Here is a 22,099-nt window from a genome sequence, read left to right as displayed (position 1 = left end):
GCCTCGGAAGCTTCATCAGTTCATTTACTGACCTCTTTCCCTTTAAGCTATTTTCCCTCAATCCGTCACCTTCCCAGACTGCCTCTCATTCCCGACCTCACTTGCAGTTTCTAAGAGCACTACGTCTCCCATAAATCTTAGCGCCCAAGCAGCTGTTTTAGGGAACTTCAAGTACCGAAATGCTCTCCTATCCGTCTCCGTGACTACCGCGGTGACCGATGGGGCTTGTAGTTACCTAGGAATTGTCAGGAGACCAAAAAAACTACTCATCCCAGGAGTCCTCGTGTCAGAGGCGGGTTTACCTCCTGTCTTTCTCCGCACCCCTTAATCCTTCCTCGGACTCCAACTCCCACCGTGCCTTGCGCTGAGCTCCCTGCGGCGGAGAATGGTGCTGTGGCCAAAGTGTTTTCTGGGAGTTGTAGTTCGTGTATTGGTGAGACGAGGAGGAGGTGGAGTGACTCGGCGGCCATTAGCTATGTGTAGTTGCCCGGGACTAGGAGCTTAAGTGGAGAGGGAAGGCTTATTCGGTGGAAATCAACTGTGGGCATGGGCCTCTACCGGGGCTACCCCTAGAGTACGGAGAAGGCGGGCTTTTTGGTTCCCCGCTCCGCTGACTGGCGGGGCCCACTAGGCCTCCGGACATCCCCGGTGTCAAGTAGGCCTCGTCTGCCGGCAAGGGCGCCCCAAAGGCGGGAGGCGCCATGTCGCTGGTTGCTTACGCCAGCAGCGATGAGAGTGAGCCGGATGAGGCTGAGCCGGAGCCGGAGGAGGAGGAGGAGGCGGCGGCCCCTACACCTGGGCCCACTTTAGGGGGCTTGTTCGCTTCTCTTCCCGCGCCCAAGGGTCCGGCCTTGCTGCCTCCGTCCCCCCAGATGCTGGCCCCAGCCTTTCCCCCGCCGTTGTTGCTGCCCACACCCACCGGAGACCCCCGGCTCCAGCCTCCTCCCTCCTTGCCCTTCGGTCTGGGAGGCTTCCCCCCACCTCCAGGCGTGAGCCCGGCTGAAGCGGCGGGAATTGGGGAGGGGCTGGGATTGGGGCTGCCCTCGCCCAGAGGCCCTGGCCTCAGTCTGCCCCCCCCTATCGGCGGGGCCGGGCCCCCCCTGGGGCTTCCCAAGCCAAAGAAGAGGACAGAGCCGGTGAAGATTGCGGCGCCAGAGCTGCATAAGGGGGATGTGAGTATCTGAGGAGGGCACCCCCAAACTGTCCATTGGGTTTGGGCATGGGCTCAGCTGTAGGAGGGACTTCTGGAGATTCCGAGACTCCCTCCTGTAAATGCATCCGTTGATTCCGGACCGCTGGATTCCTGGTACAGTGCGATTAATTGAGCTGAAGTTTGTCAGCTTTGGGGAGTTAGGGTATTTGTCCATGCGGGTTTCTTCAAGCTGGATTCGCCTGCAGAAGGGCCATATACCATCACCTGGCACTGACAGGCCCAGGCCTAGGGACACTTGGTTCCACTCCGCTTTGTTGCATCTTCACCGCAGGCCAGTTTTTGGTTTTTTTTCCTCTCTCTATCTTATACTGAGAACAGCATAAAATCTGGTACCTGAGGTAACGGGAGGCAGGATTCCTGAGCCCTTGCTGAACATTCAGGACTAACCTTTTCCTTTGCCTCTGAACTTAAAAGCATCAGGGTTCGGAACGAAAAGGATAGGAATCCTGGATTCTGTTTTTGAGGGGAGTTAGGGAAGAAATTGAGTATTTGTTGAGTACAGATCATTTGCCAGGCACTGGCCCTTTCCTTCAATTGTTACAGAACTCTGGGAGATAACATTCTAATTTTTACAGATAAGAAACAGGTGTCCAGCATGCAAGATCTTACCTGGCAAAGGGCAGAGTGAAGATTAAGGGTTTATCTGAACTCCAGGCCTGTGCCTCAGTTTCACGGTTTAGGCTGGCACATGCTGAGTACTACCTAAATATTTTGAGTGAATGAACTCAAATGAATATGGATTCTTTATAGAAGGAGTTTCCAGAATCTCCCTTACTACCATGTTCCAAACTTTTTTCCATATCGGTTCCCCCTTCTTTCTCACCTGAGTTTGTCATTTCTAAGTTTCGCTTCCCAAAAAGCCTTGTATTGCTCCACTGAAACTTAGTTTGGTCTTGATTTAACCTGGAACAAAGGAAAGTCCCTGAGTAGGACAGAGGAAAATAGGTTTGTTGTTTGGGGTGTTTTCTTTTCACAATTTTCCCACCAACTTTTCTCACAGCCTAATTGTGATATATGGTGGAAGATGGCACTTTGAGCCTGCCTCCCTCCACCCTCCATAGTGACGGCGGAAGGGCTCATTTTTAGGTCTGCAAAGGTAGCATTAGGAAAAGTTGCTGGTAGAGGCTGTAGAATCTTCCATTTAGGCTGGCTGAAGTGGCAGAAAACTCTGAGGACTTCTAACTGTCCCTCCTTTGTAAGTATAATTCACTAAATTCCTGAGGTGAATCCTGATGTGGATAATTAAAATAAAGCCAAATCCTAGCCCTTAGCTGGTTCAGTTTCCCATTTTTGTTCTGTTCAAGTTAGTATTTTTGTTTTCTGAACATATAGTTCCTGGGAAGCGCAGCCTAAGAGAGTTCCAAGATGATTAGGTGAGGGTGACCTTTGCCTTTGAAATAGTTGTGGTTCTAAGGCCCTGTGGTTCCAGGCTCTGTGTCTTGTGCTTATTGGGCTCTCAGTAAACATTTGAGTGAATGAATTAGGTTTCCTTAAATAATTTCTCTTTAGGGTTTGGTGCTGAAGTAGAAGTAATTAACTCTGAATTTTCATTCATTCATTTGTTCGTTCAGTATTGAGCTGCTTCTCTGTGCCAGGAGCTAAGAGTACAGTAGTGAACATGATAGATCCTGTCACAAAAGGAGTTTATGGTCAATGGGGGGAGACAGACAAGGAAATAGATTTTAGGTCAAGTCAGAGAAGAACCATGATAGAGCTGGTGCCATGGGAGCACTCCTTTGGGGGCACTAATCCAGTTCACAGGTTGGGGAGGCTTCCAGGAGGAGTCGATGTCTAGACTTCAGACATAAGACAGATGAGCAGAAGGTAGCCAGAGAAAGGGGCGATGGAGAGGAGAACATCAGGCAGGGGAACAGAATGTACAAAAGCCCAGAGGTGAGAGAATGAAAATGCTTTGGGGGAACCTTTCGTAAGGCACCATGGCTGGAGCGCATGGGTGGGCGGGGCAGTGACGAGAGATGAAGCTAGAGAGAAAGAGGCTGAGGCTAGATGATAATGGGCCTTGGATACCATGCCAAGGCCTTTGTACATAATTCCAGGGTAGTGAAGAGCCCTTGAAGTCTGAGCAAGAATTCTCTGATCACAGGGTGCTGAAAGGTCTGGAGGGAGCAAGACCGGCAGAGAGAGTGTGAGAGATGATGGCGGCCTGGATAAGGGAGTAGCGGGGGATGGAGAGAGCTGGAGGCTCCAGGTCTTTTTCTGAGGTAGACGTTTTAAGACTAGGGAATTGATTGGATGTCGTGGGTGAAGGAGAGGATTCAAGGCTGACCCCTTGCCTTTTGGCTCAGGCAGCTGGGAGGGTAGTGGTGCCATTTATTTAGGGAATACAGAGGCTGAGCAGATTGGGGATTAGATTTAATTGGTTACAAGTATCAGAAACTGCTCCCAGCTGGCTTAAATGGAAATGTGTCATAAGTATACTGAGGTACCTTGGAAAGGGCCTGGAATCAGGAATCGGAGATCTGTCGGAGACCCCCACAGCTTCTCTTTGCACATTTGATTCGTTCTTCTTTGTCTGCAGACCAGTTTCCACTTCTTAACTTTTGTTGCAGGTGAAAGATGGCCACCCATACCTCCTTGGTTTTTAGTTCCTTCCTTTTAGTGATTGGCTCAGATTGACCTACAATCTTAGTCCCAGCTCTGGTTTTCCAGGGGAGAGAATATGATTGGTTTGGGTAAGCTCATCAATCAGCTGCAGTCAGGGGGCAGGGTAGTACCAAACTTCTCTCTCCAGGTGCACTGCAAAATCAAATTCAGTTAGCTTTTGACTTATGTGAGGAATTAGGAATGATCCATAAAATGGAGAATCATCCTTTCCTTTTCCCTTCTTACTGTTCTTTTTCTGAACAGTGGTTTATTGTTGATTTTGCGGGCTTAGGGGATGCAGACTTCTAAAATTAGGATACCAAAAAAACAAAATTAGAAGAATAAGTTTGCTGTGAGAGTTTTCTGTCATGTAATGTGCATTACAACACAAATAGAAATCTTAGGGTTACCTGGATTAGTATTACCCATCCTTTTAGATTGTTTACCCAGGTAGTGGAAGATTTGAAGCTGTGAGATTGCGAGTTCACTAATTTTGCTCATTTCTGTTAACCAAGTAATATAAGAGTTGACTGCGGTGGATTTAGCTAAGATTTAGCCCTAGATAGAAAGAGAAGGAGGAGCGCACTAACATCTGTGGGGCACCTGCGTGGTGTCCGACACTGTGCTGGGCACTTCAGCGACTCTGTAAGCTAAGTGTTACCCCTAGTTTACAGGTGAGGAGATAGGAATTTAGAGAACAGAGCTAAAATCACACAGTTTGGGAGTAGCAGAAGTCGTATTTGTACCCAGGTGTGTTCTGTTCCTTTCTATCATAGTGCCCACCAAAAAGATAGAAAAACCTTGAGCAACCAGAACTATGAAAGTGATACGATGTGCAGTGCAAAGGTGGGAGAGAAAATGGTGTCCTAACTGAAGGGCAGATGTAAGAACATATTTGAGACCAAAGGGTAGAAAAGTTGATGAATCTAGCCAATTGGGATAACAGCAGAGAGGAGTGTAGAAGTGATTAGAGTTTGGAGCCTGGGGGTGGGGGAGTCTGTGCTTGGGCCCTGATTTTCTTCTTGGCTCCTGGCCCTGGCAACTAGTGATTGCTTTTTTGGAGAGGGAGTCTGTCAGGACCAGAGCCTGGAAAGATAAGAGGGAGGCTGCCACGGGGAACGAGGCTCTGATAGATTAGCAGATCCCACTGGGCCTGGCTTAATGGAAAATGCCTGTTTCCGTTCTTGCTCAGCAGTCTCTGGGTGTGTGTGTCTTGTCACTCTTGGCAGCTGGAACAGAGAGGACAGTGGTGGCCATTGAGGCTCAGGCTCTAATGAGGCCAAGAAGAAATACAATACTTTCTTCTTAAGAGACACAACCGGTTTGTGTCTCTAAAACCCGGGAATGCCTGTTCTGGCCCAGCGTACTTCTTCCAGCCCTGGGTGCTCCCGTATCTCTAGCATCACCCTTCTTTCTGGGTCTAATGAAACAGACCCACTCAGATCACCATTCACTGGTCTTTAGCATTCTCTAGGAATTGACTCCACAGCCTCCATTTAATATACTCCTGTGGAAAACAGTTTGGCAGGTCCTCAAAAAGTTAATTAGAATTACCATATGATCCAGCAATTTCACTCCTAGGTGAAAAGAGTTGAAAACGGACTCACACAGATACCTGTATGCCAGTGTTCACAGCAGCACTACTCACAGTAGCCAGTAGCCAAAAGGTGGCAACAGCGCAACAGCCCAGCTTATCAACAGATGAGTGGATAAACAAAAGTGTGGTATATACATGCAATGGAATATTATTCAGCCTTAGAAAGGAATGCAATCTGGTACATGCTGCAACATGGATGGACTTTGCAGACATCATGCTAAGTAAAATAAGCTAGACACAGAAGGACACCTATTGTATGATTCCATTTATATGAGGTACCTAGAGTAGGCAAATCCAGAGATAGAAAGTAGAGTAGAGGTTACTGGGGGCTGGGGAATAGGGAATTATTGTTCAATAGGTACAGAGTTTCTATTTGGGATGATGAAAAAGTTCTGGAAATAGTGGTGATGGTTATACAATATTGTGAATGTACTTACTGCCACTGAATTGTACATTTATAAATGGTTAAAATGATAAACTTTGTGTTATATATGTTTTACCATGATAAGGGGAAAAAACCTAGTATACTCATGTACCTCTCACCATTAAGGAAGTTCTTGTGTCTTAGTTAAATACTGTATTTAGGCTAAGCCCGTTGCCTCTAGCTGGTTCCTGATAGAAGCTGAATTAATTTTTCTTTTAAATGCTTCAAGACAGCTGTATCCCCCCAACTCCAACCCCTACCCTGTGACTGGAGGATATATGGCACATCTCTTAGCTTTTGGCTTATTCATCTCCCCCTTTTTGGTACTCTGAACCGAAGTTTATTTTTCTATTTGAAGTATTTGGATAATTCCTTGCTGAGCTTTCCTTTTGCTTCCTGTTAGTTTTCATTCAGGCCCCCACATGCTCATAAGTATTCTGAGTGGCATCTAGACCTCTTTTCATAGTGAACCAGTGACTTCTGTGTTTCCAACCTCTTTAGTTGGCTAAAGTTAGTTCAGGGGGCAAGAGGTGGTTCTCATTCTATTTCCTCACCCTCCCAATGGCCCTGGACTTCCTCTGTGGCCCTGGGTAGATTACTGAATGTCTCGGAGTCCTGTTTGTCAGCTTTAAGAGGTAAAGATTATTTTTACCCCTCCCTCAAAGATGAATAGTCATGACTTAAGAAGTGTTTAGGGGCTCAGCACATTTATTTTGAGGGTCTTAGTGTTCTGTTTTAGGGAGTCTGTCATATTTTGTGCCCATCTTGAGATGATTTATAATGGGGTTCAGTAGATTAGTACAAAATGTTCAAAGAAGGATGATTGTGAGTAGCCATAGTAGTTCTCTAAATCCAAAATTAATAAGGTGTTCCTAAAGTCTTTGTACAGTTTGTGTGTGTGTGTGCGTGCGCTTTTAAACTTAGGTTGACAGTGTAATGGAAACAATCTGACATTTAAGGAAAAATTGAATTTTCTTCCCACAGCTGATCTGGCCTTCAATTCTATTAGCCGTGGGACAGTTTGCCTACACTTTCAAAGTAGCCACTTTCTGTTTGTCACAGGATCTGAAAAATAAAAATATGCTGGTACAATTTTATAAATGTAATCGCCTTAAACTTGATAAAATTTTATTTTCAGATTGTTTCCATTGGACGTATTGCCTTAGATGTTAAAGTTTAAACGTGCCTGGGGACTTCATGAAAACCTTGTATACCCCATAGTGAGGTGGTTCTCTGTGGTCTGCTGGAAAGGAGAAAAGTCTTCACGGTCAAAAGACAAGGGAAATGGTCAGTAGCCCCTGAGGCAGTGGAAGTTTGGAACAGAGAGAAAAGGTCAAAAATGCTTGGGTGTTTGGGGCTTAAGGCTTATTCTTCGGTTGCGTTTGACATCTTGGCAGACCAAAGAGAATAGTAATCCTTGAACTCTGTTAAGAATTTTAGTTTATATACATTTTCATGGATAGTAGCTCATGCAGTCTTTAGAACAATGTTGTGACATGGATAAGTATTATTGCTAACTGAGGCTTGGGGGGTTAAATGGCTCTTTGGGGATCCTCCCAGCCAGTGAGTGGCAAAGCTGAGATTCAAACCTGTATTTCTGATGTTGTGCCTTGTGCTCTCGGCTGTATCCTGTGGGATCTAGTGGGATCTGATCAGTGTGGATCTCAGGTCTGGACACGCACACAGCTCAGCTGCAAAAGCATGGGAGCCTAAACTGATTCAGGTCCTGGTTCTGCCGTGTACTAGCAATTATTTAACCTCTCTGAGCCTTATTTTCCTTACCTGTAAAGTTGAGATAATAATGCCTACCTTGAAATTTTATTCAGGATTGAATAAAAACTTGTGAATAAATTGCCTGACACATAGTAGCTACTCAGCAAATGACTGTCCTGTCCTTTACTGCCCTTTCTCTTACCTCCATATTTAAGTACTAAGACAGATTTCTCTTTTTTTAAAAATATATATATTTATTTATTTTGTTTATTTATCTTTGGCTGTGTTGGGTCTTCATTGCTGCACACGGGCTTTTCTCTAGTTGCGGCGAGCGGGGGCTTCTCTTTGTTGCGGTACATGGGCTTCTCATGGAGCTGGCTTCTCTTTGTTGGGGAGCACGGGCTCTAGGCGCGTGAGCTTCAGTAGTTGTGGCACACGGGCTCAGTAGTTGTGGCTTGTGGGCTGTAGAGCGCAGGCTCAGTTGTTGTGGTGCATGGGTTTAGTTGCTCTGAGGCATGTGGGATCTTCCCGGACCAGGGCTCGAACCCGTGTCCCTTGCATTGGCAGGCAGATTCTTAACCACTGTGCCACCAGGGAAGTCCAAGACAGATTTCTCTTAACAGGTTTTTTTAATACTACGATTGGCAGCAGTTAGTAATTAAAATCATTGTGCACCGACTACTGTGAGGTAATATTGAACCGTAAGATAGGGCCTTGGCTGCCAGGAGTAAAGGGAAGAATACGCACGTGAAAAATGTAACATTTTTACAGAGCAAGCACAAATGAATCATTGTTAGCATGATGCCACCCCAGACAAATGAATAACTTAGGGACACAGAGTGAAAAAGAGCAAGGTGAGCTTCTTCAGGAAGACTTTAGGAGTTTCGAGTCAGGAAGTACAGAGTGCAGACTGACAGGAGAGTGAGAGGTGTCAGTGATTCAGGTAGGCGAGAGGGAGTAATAAGGTGGGGGACTTACGTGAAAGAAAGCACAAATGGAGGATCAGCCAATTCTTTGAGGGGATGTTGGAACCACACTTGATGCCCTTATCTTTTTACTGCCTTTATTACAGTTATTTGGGTACTTGTCATTCTTCTTAACTGGACTGTAAGTTTCTTGAGGGCAGGGACTTTTTTCATGTCATGGCACACAAGAAAATCTTTGAAGCACAGTGGGGCAAGTGGTACAGGCTGTGCCTCTGGAAACCAGTGGGCCAGGACCCTACCTGCTCCAAGCCCTGCCTGATGCCCTGTGGGCTGAGTGGATCAATATCATCATAGTACCTATAACCCAGCTATAGGACACCAGTTGGGAAGCTCTGTCTGCAGTACCTGGCACAGTGTCTTGCATACAGTAGGTTCTGAGTAATAATGATCAAAAAGTCCTTGTAGCACACAAATCCAAAAAGGAACCTGTGGACTTCACTGGCGGTCCAGTGGTTAAGACGCTGCGCTTCCACTGCAGAGGGCGTAGGTTCGATCCCTGGTGGGGGAACTAAGAGTCCGCATGCCATGTGGTGTGGCCAAAAAAATAAATAAATAAAAATAAAATAGAAAAAAACAAAAAAATCCCGAAAGGAACTTGTGAGATATGAGGGTCAGTTGAGAAAGACAGGCAGAGGATTTGAGTTCTTTAGAATCTTGGAGATGAATAGGATCTTAGATTCTTGCCTAATCACCTTTATTTACAGATGCCCCAAACCAAGGTGCTAAGAACAAATGGAAAACTTTTAAGGTTCTCAGTTTGGATATTAATTTTTTAAAATAAAATGTGAAAGCTTGCTCTTCATATGCCTTGCATCTTTCTGATAGTTGGAGATGCTGAGGAACTGGTATTCAGCTAAAAGTTTAGATGTTTTTAGTGTGAGAGCTTGTATTAGAAACAATCCTGGTGAGTCAGAGGGGTAACGCAGATGAGCTCCCTTCTTGCTCCAAATTCTCACAGTCATCATTTGCTTGCCTTCTTCCTGGACACAAACAACTCTGTCTGGCAGACAATAGATCATACTTGGAGAGGGAATGGATTTCTCCAATGGCTTTGACCTTTAATACCTCATAGAAGAGTAGTTAACATACCACTTAATCCCACCGGAGTTCCCCAGCCCTGTGGTTATGTAGTCTATGTAAGTGGTTTTAGAAGTGAAACTGAGATTGGGTGAGATTGTGGGCCAAATCCCATTCATCTTCTAGTGGACAGATTTATAGGAAGAAGAATGGGTGTAGCTTTTTCTTTCCACCAAAGGCTGAATGGGAGGAAGTAGTCTTAATTTAAAGGACTAGAAATTGATGCTAAGAAGGCTGTGCAACAGGTCTGGGGGTATGGGAATGAGTGACCAGGGGTGGTCAACTCATACCTTGTTCTCTGAAGCTGTTTGAGAGCAGGAAGGAAGCTCTGCTTGCTTGGCTGGTTCTGGGGGGTGCACCTCTCATACAGAGGAGGGGCTTGGACAAGATGATGGCCCCTGTTGTCCAGTCCTTTATTTGTGCTTCATTTAATGTGAGTGCTTCTCCACTGTCCTTAAACAGTGAGGCCTTATTCCGTTTCTTTTTCTCTCAGTCAGATTCCGAGGAAGATGAACCCACAAAGAAGAAAACTGTCCTTCAGGTAAGCTTTGTGACGTAATAGAAGCCATTTCTTCTCTTCCCATATTGCTTCCTGAAAGACGGGAAATTTCCAGGTCAGGCTTAGAGCAAATGCAAGTATTGGACAACTGCCTGTTTGGGTGTAGTTTTGTTTTCCTGATAACATCAGACCTTGTGCTTCTCTACCCTCTCCTCGCTGTTCCCTGGCTTCAGCGCACTGGCGTCTCTCCTAGAGGACAGGCGTGGTAGGGAGATGAATTGGAACTCAATTTGATTCATTACATTTCAGGTAAAAGGATTATTTAGGAATGGTAGAATAAACGGATTGGTCAAAATGTTGTTATGGAGCATCTGAACTTTAAAATTATCCATCTTCTCCCTGCCTCATTTTTAACCTGGAAAAGAAACACTTAAATAGCACTTACCAGGCACTAAGTGCTATACCAGTGTTTAACTGATTTAATCCTCCTAATAGTGCCTAAGTCATAGCGTTATTATCATCCCTATGTTACGTACAAGGAAAACGAGAGCTTAAGGAACTTGCCCAAGGTCAGACAACTAGTGGGGACAGAGCTGGGGTTCAGACTGAGGCAGTCTGACTGTAGAGTCCAGGCTCTTATCTGCTGCATTTGGCTGCTGCTCTGTCATCAAGACCAGAAGTCCTTAACCAGACAGTGTCGGGAGATGATCTCGCTGCTGTTGCCTGTTTCCCCTTGTCCCCGTGCCTTTATTCTGGCTCCCAGAAGTTTCTTCCTGTTCAGCTCCACACTCGGTGATTTATACACTCTCTGACCTCATGTTGATTATATACCTCAGGAAGAGCAAAAGCAGTTCTGCCTTGAGACTTCCCTGGTGGCAGAGTGGTTAAGAATCCGCCTGCCAATGCAGAGGACATGGGTTCGAGCCCTGGTCCGGGAAGATCCCACATGCCGCGGAGCAACTAAGCCCGCGCCCCACAACTACTGAGCCTGCACTCTAGGGCCTGCGAGCCACAGCTACTGGGGCCTGCGAGCCACAACTACTGAGGCCTGCGCACCTAGAGCCCGTGCTCCGCAACAAGAGAAGCCGCCGCAATGAGAAACCTGCGCACCACAACGAAGAGTAGCCCCCGTTTGTCGCAACTAGAGAAAGCCGGCGCGCGGCAACGAAGACCCAACGCAGCCAAAAAAAAAACAGTTCTGCCTTTATAAGGTTGCTGTCTCATGATTTAGGTATATGATGCTGAAGTTGCTCCTTCTCCTGACTCTGTTAAGGTGTCACTTCCATGGCTGGGAGGTGTTAGAAGGACAAAGTCATGTGAAAGAAAGATAACTAGTAAGAGTGATGTTGTGTCCATATTTGTAGTGGGTGATGGAGGAGGAATCATGGAAGATACTGACTTGCTGAGACTGAATGAAGCCAGTTGTTCTCTGTTATCTGAATGGCTTCCTGGAGGACGTGGACTGGCAACTAAAGAGATGAGAGGACACTGGCTCAGAAGGCACCCCAGGAGTAAACAGCAGTCTTCCAGATGGTGGGAAGAGATGAGTGCATAGAGAAACTCTGAGCTGTTAAGGCAGAGTAGGAACCCAGCACTGCAAAGGGATGTAGCCGTGATCCCAGGTGTATCTGAGAAGTCAGACACTTTGAAGGTAGCCTGAGGATGTGCTCCACCTGCCACCACAGTCTGGTTTTTATGAACCTGAACCTCTGGGGTCTACCAGGCTGAAATGACCCAAATCTGTGAACCCAGACAGCAGGGAGAAGAGCCCATTTTCTGGATGAACAGTTCTGCCTGGCCTGCTTGACTCAAAAGTCTTATTTTACTCATTCTGGGCATTTCTTGGCTGAGAGAGCTGAAGTACATGGGTACTCTAGGACGGTGACACAATGACCTTATTCCATTCTCCTTTTTCAGACTGACACCTCCCTCAGCCCTGCAGTTAGGCCAACCAAGCTGGCCCTGTAGCACATGGAAAGCAGAATCCCAGAGATTCTTATGAATAATAACAACTCTGGTTGGGCTGAGGAACACTGGATAGGCTAAGCCAATTAGCTTACAAATTGATAAATTAAATGCATGACTCTGGCGTAAACAAGCTGAATATACCTCGTCTGTAGGGCTTTTCTTGGGTGGGGGAGGGAACTTTTGGCGTTATGTATGAATGTCTTTTTTGGACATAGCCTTGCTCTTGACTTTGAGTGGCAATCCAAAGGAAGCAGGGAGTACCCATGTTAAGAGGAACCTTTAGGACATAGGGAGAGGTTCAGTGATCAGCTGGAGAGCCCTGGGCTTTTTGGGAAGAAGGATGATGTATTTGCCAAATGTATTATCATATTTGCAAAAAAATCAGAGTCAGGGAAGGCTTTGTGGCAGAGGGAAGAGGAGCTGGGTTGAGATGGATGAGGAAAACAGGGATGACATCTTACCTTGGGAGAAGCGGACAGCAGAATGGCCTGAGGTAGGAGGAGTCAAGTCCAGTTTGGATGACGTTAGTGGGCCGAGGTAAGACGGAAACAGGGCTGGTAAGATTTTAGGCTAGAGCACATATCTGTAATGCTTGTTCTTAATGTCAGTAGTATGTATCATAACATCTCACTTGTCATCTTTCTTCCCTCCTTACCCAAACCTGGGCTCACCAGGGATCCAGTGAGGGGACTGGTTTGTCCGCCTTGCTTCCCCAACCTAAAAACCTGACTGTGAAAGAGACTAACAGGTTGCTCCTGCCCCATGCCTTCTCCCGGAAACCCTCGGATGGCTCCTCTGACACTAAGCCCTCCAGACAAGCTTCTAAGACCAAGCCCTCTTCTCTCGCCCCTGTTGTGGGCACCACGACCACCACTCCATCGCCCTCTGCTATCAAGGCTGCTGCCAAGAGTGCTGCCCTGCAGGTGACGAAGCAGATCACGCAGGAAGAGGACGATAGTGATGAGGAAGTAGCCCCTGAGAACTTTTTCTCCCTCCCTGAGAAGGCCGAGCCGCCTGGAGTTGAGCCATACCCTTACCCCATTCCCACTGTCCCTGAAGAGTTGCCTCCAGGCACGGAACCAGAGCCGGCCTTCCAGGACGATGCAGCCAATGCCCCCTTAGAGTTCAAGATGGCAGCAGGCTCAAGTGGGGCCCCTTGGATGCCTAAGCCTGGGGATGACTACAGCTACAATCAGTTTTCCACGTATGGCGATGCCAATGCCACTGGTGCTTACTATCAGGTGGGTAAGAGGCGTGGAGGGCAGGCCAGGGAATGTTGGAGTATGGCCGTCAGGGAGAGCTTTGAGCCAGTGATAAGGCCTCTGTGGCATCACTTTGGCTGAATTAATGAATCTTCTGGTGTCTTGGTTTTCCTGTACCTGTCAGGCCTCAAAACATACTACCTTTATGCTAAGTCTTGAAGTCTGACAGGTCGAAACACATAATTGACCCATTTATTCTGAAAACAAAATGTCATTGTAGGAGCTGATGAAAGGTATAGGGAGAAAGTGGAAGAGGAGCCGTCTCTAGTCTTAGAGATCCCAGGTAGCTTCTGCAGATGTGGGTGAGGAGGATAAGTGAACTGTGGCATAGACTCCTAGACAGCAGTGAGTCCGAGAAGAGTTCTGGAGGTGGGGAGTGCTGAGGACTGCAAGGGAGGGGAGGGACTGCGGAGGACAGGAGGGAATCTGGAGAGTCGAATGCAAAAGGGAATTAGGAGAATGGTGAGAGGCCTCGACTGAGTCACAGGAAGTTGAAGGGACTGAGTCAAGTCCCTGGAAAGAAGATGCTGGAGGACCGTAGTTTGGGCAGAGATAGAGAATGGGGTTTGAGGGTGGTTTGGAGTTTGAATCTCAAACTATGTGAGTCTATTACTTAACTGCCTCTCTGAGTCTCAGATTTCTCAGCTCTCAAATGGGAAGAATACTAGCAACTTCAGGGTTGCTAGGTAGAATTACATTGGTTTAGCGTGGTGCCTGGAACATAGCAAATGCTCAGTAAATGGTTATGATAACTTTTTATTCACATGTTATTTGGAAGAACTGTTTAACTTGTTCTCTGTGGCCTCAGGGAGTGAGAATATATGAGGCCAGGTTGTAAATAGGTTTAAGAAAGACTTTTCCAGTGGTCAGAGCTTCCTGAGATGGAGAGGGCTCCCGGAGTTCGGGGACTCACAGCAGTGGTGGAGGTGGGACAGAGGCCTCTGGCTGGCCCTGTGGCTGGGCAGCTGTAGCAAGTTTTCCTGCCAGCATGCGATGGTTTCAAGACTTCTGTCTTCTTCAGCCAGTGTGATTCTCTGAATGGTCAGTGTTAATCTTATCTACAGTCTAGGTAGTGGGCTTTGAAGGGACTCTGTTCTGATCAAAGACTTTGAAAACTATTTGCCGTTAAACCTTGTTGTATCCTGTAGGCTGATCAGGGGCAATGCATCTCCCCTCAGGTTGTTAGAAGGAAGGAGGAACATGAGTGTTTTGATCTCTTTAGCAGGAAAAAAAAAAAAAATCTAAGAAACCACTAGTTTGCAGCAAATGAGTATCAGTTGGAATTCTGTATGCAGTTATAAACACTATTGAGGTAATCTGTGCAAATTAAAGCACTTTAAATACAGTAGGGGGCCCTGCAATTTAAATGTATGTTATTATCAATACTTTTAATGAAAATTAATTACTCTGGGTTTTTATGTATTATTTTTAGTCAGAATTAAACCTTATTTTTCATATAGCTCACTATAAAATGAATGTTTTTAGAGGAGCATTTCTTGGAGTTCGGGGCAAAGGTGGAAGAATTAGGAAAAAATGCAGGCAGGGAGGAAACAGCTTCTCAGCTCTGTGGCTGCCTGACTCGGCCACAGTAGGGGCCTTGCCCTTGCCTTCACCCCTCTTCCTCTAGGGTCCATAACAACATCTGGACAGCTCACCTCTAAAGGGGAATCATCAATTCCTGAACTAAAAATCTGGTAATGCAAACCTGGTTTGTTCCCAGCTTTGTAAATTCCATACCACCCTTGTAGTGGTTGATTTTTATCAGAGATCTGCAACCTCCCTGCCTGTTATAGGCGATCCCGTGTGTCCAGGGTGCTAGATAGGACGAGGAGCAGGAATGGCATGCCTCACACCCTCTCACCTCTGCTCACACTGGATTTTACTGGGGTCTTATGAGCAGGAGGAGCAGGGCTGAGGCACAGCAGAGGTCAGGAGTGGGAGTCACGCTTGGGAAGCAGCCAAGGGAGCAGGGTGTAAATTGAGGCCAGAGAGAACGTCTTTATTTCTTATCTCCCTTCCCTAAAAAATATCCATCTGTCTGGATGGTGCAGATGAGAAGAAACTCTGGTTCTTGAGTTATAGGGTAGGTCCTTAGGATCTGTGCTTTTACTGGTCCATTTGAGGGTCTGTAGTGTGGGTGTGGGTGTCACCACTGCCTCTTTGGTGAGGGTTTTCTTTGTCCCCTCTCCACTGTGCCCTCAGTTGGTGTGTTTTTTTCCCTCCTTGACTGCAGGATTATTACAGTGGTGGCTACTATCCCGCACAGGACCCGACTCTGGTCCCCCCACAGGAAATTGCCCCAGATGCCTCCTTCATCGATGACGAAGCAGTAAGTTAACAAGCACAAGTGACCATCTTTGACCCCTGGACACCAGGTTTCAAAGCTGAAGCTAAAGGAAATTCTTTCTTTCTTTTTTTTTTTTTTAAACTACATTCATTTAGGATTAGGTTTGGCAACATATAGTTGAGAAACTTCAAGTAATACTGGCTTATGTAAGGGAAGTTAACTTTTTTCTTCATAAAAGAAGGCTAGAGGTAGGTAGGTGAAGGCTGGTATGGCAGCTCCACAAAGTTGTCAGGGATCCAGTCCCCTTCTCATCATTACTTTGCCCATCCCTAGGTTGTGGCCTTTATTCTTATGGTTAGTGATAAGAATAAGAATAGCTAAGTCCACTGCCATCATTACTGCATACCAGGCAGCAGAGTGGAGAAAGAAAGTCACCTCCCCTTTTAGGAGACTTCCTGAAAGTTCCTAAGAACACTTCCCCTTCTGTCTTACTGACTAGAACCTGGTCACATGGCCATATCTAGTTGCAAGGAAATGTAGTCTTTTTGTTGGGTGGTAATATGCCTAGCCAAAATGTTGGGTTCATTCACACTAACGGAGACAGGGAGAGTGGATTTGGGGAGGGAACAGCAGCCACAGTAAATAACCCTGTGTTTCACATCACTGTGTTCCCTGCTGCTGAGCTTTTCCCCAACTCAGCACAAGGGAAGATGAAAACCCCATGTCTTGCAGCCATCTGGTCATGTTCAGGAGATAAAGTATTCCATCTGTAGCGAGGTCACAGCCTATTAGGAGTGGGTTGGAGAAATAGGGGATTCTACCTCTTTGCATGCAAGTTCTTATAAAAATAATTTTCTTCTCACCTTTTCACAGAAAGATGTGCATCCCTTTGCAAACTTCTGCCTGTGGTTAATACTGTGTTCATCCACTTCCCTGTGTATATCCTCCTTGACAAGTTCAGTAGTTAGGCCCTTTTTGTTTTAAGCCTAGGAGGCAGCAGAGAGCTCATCCAGTGGCAAAAGTCAGCTTCTTATGGGTAGAGTGACCCCAGGAGGCCTTGCTAATGCTCAGACCACAACCTGGGTTTCATTGCAGGTTTCCGAGTGTTCTTGAATTTAATTCCCCTTTGCTCACACTCCTTCTAGGCACATCTCCTGGTGACATGTGGTGTGATTTTTTTTTTTTTTTTTTTTTTTGAGGAGGAAAGAGTAGCAGTCTCCTAGAAAATTTGCCAGGTTTTTTTTTGAGGCTTCCTCTCTCCCCATCTCCACGTTCTCCTTCTCTAATGTCTGGTCTGGTGTGCGGTCTGCTGATTTGGTGATACTGAACCAATGAGAAGGAACAGACATGTTAAAAGAACCAATTTTTAGAAGAGAAATCCTAAAATTTTTTTTTTGTACCCTTAATTTGAAAATAGTATGCAGTCCTTTTAGGCAGATACAATTTATAAATAATTTGAATACAAATTCATATCAGTGATTCTCTGCACTCACTTATGTTTGGGAATACATTTTGCCCTTCCTTTCCCTGAGTCCAGGAGAACTTCTGAGAAGTAGCCTTTCACCTGGCTTTAAGGCCACTTGGTAGGTGGCACGGTGAAAGGACATACTGCATAGAGAGAATTAAGGGTGCGGTGGAATTGGGGAGGCCCAAAACCATTCTATAAACTCTGGATCCTTGGTGACATCTCCTGACCCCCTACCCAGACCCCCCACTCCTGAATTTTTTTCCCCTTTTCCAGTTTAAGCGGCTGCAGGGCAAAAGGAACCGAGGGAGGGAGGAGATCAACTTTGTGGAGATCAAAGGTGATGACCAGCTCAGTGGGGCCCAGCAGTGGATGACCAAGTCATTGACAGAAGAGAAAACCATGAAGTCATTCAGCAAAGTAAGTGGGAAAGGTCTAGTGGGTGGCCAAAGCAAAATCTGACCCCATACCCCATTGTTACTGTCCCAGCACCTTTAGCAAACACCTGTTCCCTTTGGTACTGGAGTGTACACCAAGCCTCCCAGATAAAGCTCCCGCCTTTCATAATTTTGCAGCACTTTGCTCTCCATCTGGATGGTGGAGTCTGGTTACTGAGATTGGATGGTTGAAACAGTTTCCTAACCTGCAGTTGGGAAGATCTCTGATATGTGTGGCTCCTTCCCTGGCTGGACAGGATCCATAGCTGCTCTTCCTTCTCTCTGCAATCATATCCCTCTCTCCATCCTGTTAAGTTGGGACCCGGCACAGCACATCTGTGAGGTGTGGGCACAACAGAGCCTCAGAAGCCCTGGGGTCCTAGGTGCTGAGTGTACATGTCCTTCTCTCTCCTTTCTTTCCATTATTTATTGTAGCCAGCTGTAGTCTTTTCAGATGCTTTATTCCTCACATTTCCCACACCACACTCCTACCTTCTCTCTGCTAGTTTTCTTCAGTCAGTATGATGAACATCTCTTCACCTAGTAGCTGAGTACAGCAAATGTGGACATTTATGAGCCTGCCACAGGGGGAAAAATGTGGGGAAGCCCTGGATTCTAGCCGAGCACCAGCAAGGCCAAGGTCGGGCATTTTATTCCCTTCTCTGTCCATTTTCTTTGCTTTGTTCTGTGGCCACAGATGGCCATCTGAGCCCCAGCCATTTGTTTTAACTGAATGTTGGCGGCCATACAGGACAGAGCAAAGGATTGTGGTTAGATCAGCATAGATCCATCATTGTTTACTGGAAAAACCACTTAGGAGAGCATGCTCTACTAACTGTGGGTCGAGAAGCATCATCACATAGTAATAGCTACTGTTGTCAGTGCTCACTGTGGGCCAGGAATGGAGCTGGATGTTTTATGTTTGTCATCTTTAACTGTCATATTAAATGATATTAAATAGCATCAAGGAATTGGAGTTTGCTATTTTCCCAGGTCTAAGGTTTTTTTCCATCATCTCACTGTATTGAGCTAGATTGAAAAAAAAGGAGAGAAAGATACAGTTGCTGTCCTTGAGGGGTTTACAGTGTAGTTGAGAAAAAGAGATTTAAGGACACTTGAGTGTAAATGATTATGGTGCAAATTGATTACATAAGTGCTGAGGAGACTCCAGAGAGGAGTTTTGGGAGTTGGGTGGGGCTGATTAGGAAGCTTCTAGTCTGAGACAAGACTGGCAGAGGACAGAAAAACCGCAGAATGAAAGCCCAGACCAATATAGACTTGGACAGTAAATCATTTGCATCAAAGTTTGGTTAGGGGTTCAGTGCAGTTACGGGTGGAGGCTGGAAGACTGGAGAGAGGTGGGGTGATGGTGAAAATCTAATTCCAGGGAGGTTGTTTGTTGGCAGTTACTAGAATGAGGGAGTGGGGTTTCAGCCAGAGGTGATTGATGGGAGAGAGCTTGGTAAGCAGCAGGTAGGAGATAGGCTAGACATCTGGCCTGACTGGGGAGAGGTGGACAGAGATGAAGAGGGCCTAAAGGGGAGATGGGCAGAGGGGGTGGTGAGAGGGTCTGGAGGGCGGGAGGAAAGGAGGGAGGAAGGTCTCCTGTACCCTGGCACTTCAGCTGTTTTAGACTGACTGCAGGCAGTAAAGCTGGTATCAAGTGCCCACTGTGGGTAGAACACCATGCTTGGTGCTGGGGACGGGGTGGGGTTACCAAAGATGTAGTAGACAGTCCTGACCCCACAGGATTTCCAGTCTAATGGGGATGTTAGCTGGCTATTTTAGGCAAGTAGTCTGAGCTTGGGATTTTTGCATAATGGCTTTAATAAAAATAACTGTAAGTATACAGACATAAAAACAGCTCCAAGCTGACTTTTTCCCCCTAGGATTTGGGCTGTGTATAGTTGGTTTCTTAATGCCCAACCTTGCCTCATTGGGGCATGTGAGAAACTTCCACTTTTCTTTCAGTGGGTTAATAATTGTTTTCTTCCCTTGCAGAAGAAAGGTGAGCAGCCAACAGGCCAGCAGCGGCGGAAACACCAGATCACGTATCTGATTCATCAGGTGAGAGGGCTGAGGGCCCTGGCCTGCTAGGCAGGATCCCTGTAAACCTGGGGATTTGAAGGCTGAGATCTAGGCTAAGAAGCTTCCAGCAGGCACCCTCACCAGTTCTCCATACGGCCACTAGGTGGGGCTGTGTCCTTCAGAATTCGCCTACTCTGCGTCAGTCTCACTTCAGATAAGACTCAAGTACAGGTGCTTGGAATAAACTCTAAGTGAAAATTCAGATATTCAAAGCATAAAAGTGAGTGGGGAGTGAAATGGTTTATCATAGGGTTCTTTCAAATAGCAAGTTTATCTGATAATTTAAAAAACTTTAGGGACTTCCCTGGTTGCGCAGTGGTTAAGAATCCACCTGCCAATGCAGGGGACACGGGTTCGAGCCCTGGTCTGGGAAGATCCCACATGCCGCGGAGCAACTAAGCCCGTGCTCCGCAACTACTGAGCCTGCGCTCTAGAGCCCACGAGCCACAACTACTGAGCCTGCGTGCCACAACTACTGAAGCCCACGCGCCTAGAGCCCACACTCCGCAACAAGAGAAGCCACTGAAGTGAGAAGCCCGCCCACCGCAATGAAAACCCAATGCAGCCAATAAATAAATTTAAAAAATTTTAAAAAAACTTTAAAGAAAAATTGGTTCACCAACTTTTAGCAAAACAGCCACCTCATGAGGAAGTTGGTTTTATTTATGTTCTCCATTTCTATGGCAGGAAACATCAGTGCAAATAATTCAAAATTACAGATAATCCAGAATATCTTCTGGAATTAGAATATGTCTCGGTATTTATTTGATAGGACCTGGCAGCTTTCAAATATTCACTGAATCACTAAATATCTTTTCGAGACCTACTATACTAAATGCTGTCAAGGGTACAGACCAGGAATAATACTCTTTCCTGGCCATTTCCCTGGGGAGTGTATATGCTGGTTGGTGATTTCAGTGGCAAAACTTGCTTTCGTTGTTCTTATCATATTTTCACATTCCTTTTCAGGGACTCCTTTGTACCCTTACCCTGTCTTGTTGTTTGTAGGGAAAGAATTTGAGGGTAGGGTCTTTCAAAAGTTTTTTAAATTTATTTTTATTTTTTAATTAATTATTTTTTTTTGCTTGCTGCTCCCCTGTAGGGTCTTTTTTTAAACCCAAACCCTTAGCACCCCACCCCATTCCAGGGGAAATGAGCAGGTATCAGCTAGCTTGTGGGAGTGGGGTTGAGGAGTCCCTTTTCTAGGGTGGCGCTTGTACCTTCCCAGAATGCAACGTAGAGCCAGGAGTTGTCGCGGTCAGGAGGAGAAAGCATTAATTCTAGTTCCTTCCAGTCAATTTTTCACAGCTTCAATTTATACTTTAAAGTGGTGTGAATTTCTAGGGTACCATATACACTGTATTCAACACAACAGCAAACTGTGGCTCCAGACTTGGTTGGTGTCCTGTTTTGACCTGTCCAAGTCTTCGAGGCTGTCCTCTCCCACTTGGCTAGTTAGGTATCCAAGGTAGCCAGTTGTCTTTCTTTCAGACGCCAAATTCAGTTTCTCATTTGTCCATTGCCCACTTGAGCATCTCAGTTTTAATTCTAGCTGATGAAGGACCAGGATTCTTGAGTCTTTATTCTGCTTAAACCCTATTAGCTCCCCAAAGAGATGGTTTTTCTTTGCTTTCTCAGGGTCTTCCCCTTCTGCTTGAATAAGGGAAAATTAAATCTTTCAAGGGATTTGCTTTTTCCACATAATTGTTTTGATGGGAGAAAGACTTTAAATTGGGAAGTGCACAGAGGCAAGAGAAAAATATTTCTCAGAACCTTTGTGTGACTCTCCCCTGCCCCCTCTTCCTTGCATAGGCTAAGGAGCGGGAGCTGGAACTGAAGAACACCTGGTCGGAGAACAAGCTCAGCCGCCGGCAGACCCAAGCCAAATATGGATTCTAGGGCTCTGGATCTGACTGCCCCCTGGATCTCCTGCTGCCCAGCTGGCCGGGCCCCCAGCTTCATCTCTGGGACCCCAGCTGTTCCAAGCCCAGGATCTCCTTCCCTGAGGACCCAGCCCTCGCCTCTGCGAGAATGAACATATTTGATAGATTTTTCTTAACAAAAGTTAGAAAATTCAGCTCCTTTCTGTCTTGGAGCTAGCAAAGACTCAAGTGATGCCTCATAAGGGGCTCTGAGTTCTTGGATGGGAGTTTTGCTCCCTGTTGGGTGTGATGAAATGTTGAACCCCTCCATCTTTTTTTTTTTTTTTTTAAACCAGGGATGTCTGTTGAAATAAAACATTCAGTCTGACAGATGCTGCCTGCCCTGACCCTTTCCTACTTTTAAGTGAGGTCTCTTTTTTTTGGACCCTTCTCATTTGTTATCCTGTCCTTGGATCTCAATATTTACTTTGTGTAAAGCAACCTCCAAACTGTCATGAGCTGTCTTATGATTACTTTGCATCTTTCTGAGTACTCATCATCTAAACTGGGGTCATGGCCATTGAAGACTCTAGGAATTGTACGACAATTTTGTATGG

At 46.1% G+C, this 22,099-nt stretch overlaps 1 protein-coding gene across 1 annotated transcript; it reads left to right on the top strand.

Annotated features, from left to right (window-relative positions):
- The first annotated feature begins 449 nt into the window (after nucleotides 1-449).
- On the top strand, nucleotides 450-21,881 carry PRCC (proline rich mitotic checkpoint control factor). The gene is made up of 7 exons (XM_061185892.1): nucleotides 450-1,172; nucleotides 10,108-10,155; nucleotides 12,756-13,322; nucleotides 15,577-15,672; nucleotides 17,372-17,515; nucleotides 19,534-19,599; nucleotides 21,433-21,881. The coding sequence occupies exons 1-7, from the start codon at nucleotides 702-704 to the stop codon at nucleotides 21,517-21,519; spliced, it is 1,479 nt and encodes a 492-aa protein (XP_061041875.1). The 5' UTR covers nucleotides 450-701; the 3' UTR covers nucleotides 21,520-21,881.
- Nucleotides 21,882-22,099: the final 218 nt, after the last annotated feature.

The sequence above is a fragment of the Eubalaena glacialis genome, chromosome 3 (assembly GCF_028564815.1).
Source record: "Eubalaena glacialis isolate mEubGla1 chromosome 3, mEubGla1.1.hap2.+ XY, whole genome shotgun sequence".
NCBI lineage: Eukaryota > Metazoa > Chordata > Mammalia > Artiodactyla > Balaenidae > Eubalaena > Eubalaena glacialis.
Note: the sequence above shows the minus strand (reverse complement) of the source record. Positions and strands in the feature narration are given on the sequence as shown.